The following is a 4,568-nucleotide window of genomic DNA, read 5'->3' as shown; positions in this document are numbered from 1 at the left end:
AAATTTACCCCCTCCCCCCCTCCCCTTCCATCAACCTATTCCTATTTTTTTTTGTTTTCCAAAAACAAAAAAAGTCTGTTTTTTCAATTAAGTTTGAAAATTAGTTGATTTTTTGAAAATTAATGTTAATTTTTTTATTTTTTAGCATAATTAAGAATTTTGAGTGGAAATGAAAACTAAGTGATCTATTATGAGTCAATTAGATATTCATATTTTATCCATTTTGATCATATTTATAGAGACACTTAAAATAACTTGAAGCCCATATTTACCCAATTAAAATATGAGTGATCCAAGTCATTAAATATGAATAAAATTGACTCATTTCATTAATATGGGCTGAAATTGCCACCCCTACTCGACACCTACGAGATGTTCACTTTACGAGACAAAAAAGATGTTGTCATTTAGCACACACCTTAACAAACCATAAGAGTAAAACTTCTTCCTCTGTTCCTATTTATATCACTATTTTATATTTTACATCTCTTAAGAAATCAATTAAGTTTACTGTGCTCTTAATTCGTGTTTTCTTAAAGTCAAATTTTAAATTAGATTTAAATTAATTTATTTTGATTAATTAAATTGAATTAATCATTTAATTTTTCTATGTTTTTCAAATTCATACTTTCAAGGCTTACAACTCTCAAGGGTAAAATAGGGAAACTAGTGTTATTTATGTATTGGTTTTTTGAAATGACAAATATTAAGGAGCATCTATTTTTAATAAGAACGACATATAAATAGGAAGGGAAGGAGTACAAATTAGATATTCTCACTGTCCCTAATTACTTGTCCACTTTTCATTTTATAGTTGTTCCTAATTACTTGTCCATTTTGACAAATCAAGAAAGGATAAAATTTTCTTATCTATTATACCCTCAATTAATTACTTTGAAAAAAGTAAATTTTTTTGAAATTCTTAAAATTTTAATTCATCCACTTCATAATTAATAGGTATAAAAAGGTAAATTCACTGTGTCAATAATTGTTTTTTTAATAGGTATGTCAATTTAAAAGTGAACAAGTAATTAAGAACAGAGAGAGTAATGTTGAGTGATATTTTTATAAGAAATAATTCAACAATTTTTCTTGATATTTATGTAAAATGAGTAAAAAATGAACGACATGGCTTGGCATGATTGTAGCACACAGGGAATAATCCGTACTAGCTATAAACGATTCTGGAACAAAGATTTATTGGTCCACTACATTTTGTTCTGTTCCCTTTTTCCTTCACATTAAAAGACTACTGCAAGTTTTTATGGGGAATATTATAAGAGGGTCAGCGTAGCAGAATCTCACCCAATTTAGAAGGATATGACTAGGCCTGACAATCATATTTTTTAAATTAAAAAAAAAGTACAATTTTTTTTGCCCAAAAAATTTAGCTAGAATGATATTTTATTGATGTTATTTTTATTTTTTTTTTACTTTTTTAACTTTAATACCTTTTAATTTAAAAATAAAAAAAATCAGTTTATTTTAAAATTAAAAAAATATCATAAATTTTTTAAATTTCTTGTCATTTAGCATTTCCCTAAAAAAAAATTATCCATCAACGAATCAAATATGAATATTATAAATAAATATCATTCCTTAAAAAGTAGATATTTAGATGGATACAACAAAATTTAAAATATTCATATGATTGTCAGCGGAGAGTTTAAACAATTAAACTTATTTTGACTTTTACCTTATGTCTCGTTTGACTATTTTTTAAGTCACGAATAATATATTCATATTATTCATGAAGGAACATATTTCTTATGAGTGTAAAATATTAATAGGGAAAATATCTTATTCACTTTTATTTAACTTATTTTTGACCCACTCATGTGTTCCTCTCCAACATGATGAAAAAAAATAATTGTGATGGCATGGTTTATGGTTTATAAAATTCCATAGTGTAAAAGTTATTTATTCAATTAGGATAATTATAAGATAATAAAAATTGTAACTTACCTATTATGATTTGTGATGATATAAAAATAATATTTACATTATTAATTATACATACATAGATAGATAGATAGATACAACTTTAATCCAATAATGAAATGTTTCTTAATCATATAACTAAGCTGTTTAAAGAATATAATTATGGGAATGTAGAAAGCAAAAAAGAAACAGATTAAAAGAAGAGAGAATAAGGAATTGGGAGGAAGGAGACGATACGGACCAGTGAAGGTATTCTCTCAGATTTGGATCACTCGGACTTGGAGCATCAGGGTCCACCATAACCTTTCGAAAAAGACAAATTTTATAATATTTTTTGCTTGCTTATGAAACTCGTAGAAATAATAACTTATTTTCCAAAACAAAGCTATAGAGGTAAAAAGGATAAAAATTATATTACCAAAGTGAAAAAGGTACGTAGGTCATCTCCTCCAACTTCAACCCTTGGCTGGTTAACAACTTGGGAAGGCCTAAGCTCACAGCCATTATTAACTTCTCTATCCCTATATATAACTCTTAGGCCAATAGTTCTTGTGAATGGGTCCAATACATCCCCTACGACACGACCAACGACGAGAGGATCGCGTTCTCTAGGCATGACGATGGTTCATGATAAACAAACAAAATAAAACTAGCTGTGGCTAACTTGTGTGTTAACACAACACAAGACTCTTAGCTATGCATGTTTCTTATATATCGGGCTATGCATGTTTTTACAAGTGCAGAGGTAGAGTGTGTATATATATATATATATATATATATATATGGTAGCACCTCTTGCTGTCATATCCTCCTAAAGAATCTAGTACCTGCCTTTTTTAATTACTTCTCTTTTCCCACCTTACAACCATAGGTTTTCTAGGAATTCTTCTAATCGAATCATGTCACATTTTCACATTAGAAATTCTTTTTTTTTTGTGGAAATTACTTCTACATAGCAATTGTGTTAAAATATTTTTGAAGATTTTACACAAATTCCATTGTGTTATGAATGAGCTAATTACATCCTATCCCTACTTTTTTTCAAATTACAAAAATTTCTTAAATTTGGTGGAATCCGGATACATCCCAAAACGTCCCGATACATTGCGTTCTGGTTTCGNATTTTACACAAATTCCATTGTGTTATCCCTACTTTTTTTCAAATTACAAAAAATTCTTAAATTTGGTGGAATCCGAATACATCCCAAAACGTCCCGATACATCGCGTTCTGGTTTCGGATACATCCCTCAACGTTCTGATACATTGCGTAAAGTAACATCCCGATATATCGCGTAAAGTGATGTATCCGACCGATACATCGCGTAAAGTGATGTATCTGACCGATACATCACGTAAAGTAGGGAGTTTTGTAAAAAAATAAATTTAAATAGTAGGAAATTTTAGAGAATATAATAAAATAAGTTTTGTAGTTAGATAATTTTTTCAATATTTTATAGGAGTAATATTTTTTGCTTGCTTATGAAAATCGTAAACTAATATAATTTATGAAAACAAGAAAAAATTATTATATTTTTCTCTTTCTACTTTTAGTATTAAATAACAACGTAAACTAATAGTAATAGTTCCAAAACATTACTAATGAGATTAGATTCTATTCTCAAACAAAAGGTTCATATCAAATGTTTCGAAGAAGGGGATAGAAACTCAAAGTATTTCCATTACCTCCTTAGAAACAATAGAATCAAGCTTTAGATAAAAAGGATCAAGAATAATAGAGGAAAATGGGTTCAAAATGAGGAGAAAATTGCTAAAGTTGTCGTCAAACACTTTGAGACTCTTTTTAATCTTCCTAAGCCAGTCCTAGACCACAACATCCTGGAGTGCATTCTCAGAGTTATAACTGATTTGGATAACACTAATTTATCTAAATTTCCCTTGCAGGAGGAGATCAAGGAAGTTGTCTTTAGCCTTAGTGCAGATAGTACAACAGATGGTTTCAATGGCTTCTTTATTTAAAGTTATTGGGATATCGTAAAACAGGATATTACTGACTTTGTCATTGAATTTTTTCAAGGAAAAAAACTCACCAAATTATTTTCTCATACTTGCCTAGCTCTAATTCCAAAGACTAGTACTCCTGATTGTTTTGCTCAGTTCAGACCCATTAGTTTATCTAACTTCTCTAATAAGATTATTTCAAAAAAATTGACTTTAAGACTCAACCCTCTTCTGCCTAACCTTATTTCTGAAAATCAATCAGGTTTTGTAAAAGACAGGTTAATCACTGAAAATGTCCTCTTGGCTCAAGAAATCATCCAATCTATTTCTCATCCTAACAAGGGTGGTAACATATATAGTCATAAAATTGGATATGGCCAAAGCTTATGATAGAATGTCTTGGAACTTTGTTACATCAATTCTTAGGAAATTTGGCTTTTCTGAAAATTGGATCAACTTGATTTTGAACCTTGTTTCAGGTGTTTGGTATTCAATCATTATAAATGGCTCAAGGACAGGTTTCTTCACTTCATCTCAGGGACTTAAACAGGGAGACCCTTTATCTCCATCTTTATTTATTCTAGTTGCTGAAGTACTTACTAGATTTCTGAATAATATGCTTCAAAATGATAATTTTACCCCTTTTTCTATGTCTAAAAGAGATTAA

At 29.1% G+C, this 4,568-nt stretch overlaps 1 protein-coding gene across 1 annotated transcript in view; it reads right to left on the bottom strand.

The window, feature by feature from the left end:
* The window catches only part of LOC125857523 (protein HEADING DATE 3A-like), a 5,289-nt gene extending 2,709 nt beyond the window's left edge, over positions 1–2,580 (bottom strand). The window contains exons 1-2 of the mRNA XM_049537129.1: positions 2,360–2,580; positions 2,183–2,244 (exon numbers count right to left, since the gene is read on the bottom strand). Of these exons, the coding sequence (XP_049393086.1) occupies positions 2,183–2,244; positions 2,360–2,557 (260 nt within the window). The 5' untranslated portion in view covers positions 2,558–2,580. The remainder of the gene's footprint in view (positions 1–2,182; positions 2,245–2,359) is intronic.
* Positions 2,581–4,568: the final 1,988 nt, after the last annotated feature.

The sequence above is a fragment of the Solanum stenotomum genome, chromosome 3 (genome assembly GCF_019186545.1).
Source record: "Solanum stenotomum isolate F172 chromosome 3, ASM1918654v1, whole genome shotgun sequence".
NCBI lineage: Eukaryota > Viridiplantae > Streptophyta > Magnoliopsida > Solanales > Solanaceae > Solanum > Solanum stenotomum.
This window is presented reverse-complemented; position numbering and strand designations above follow the sequence as displayed.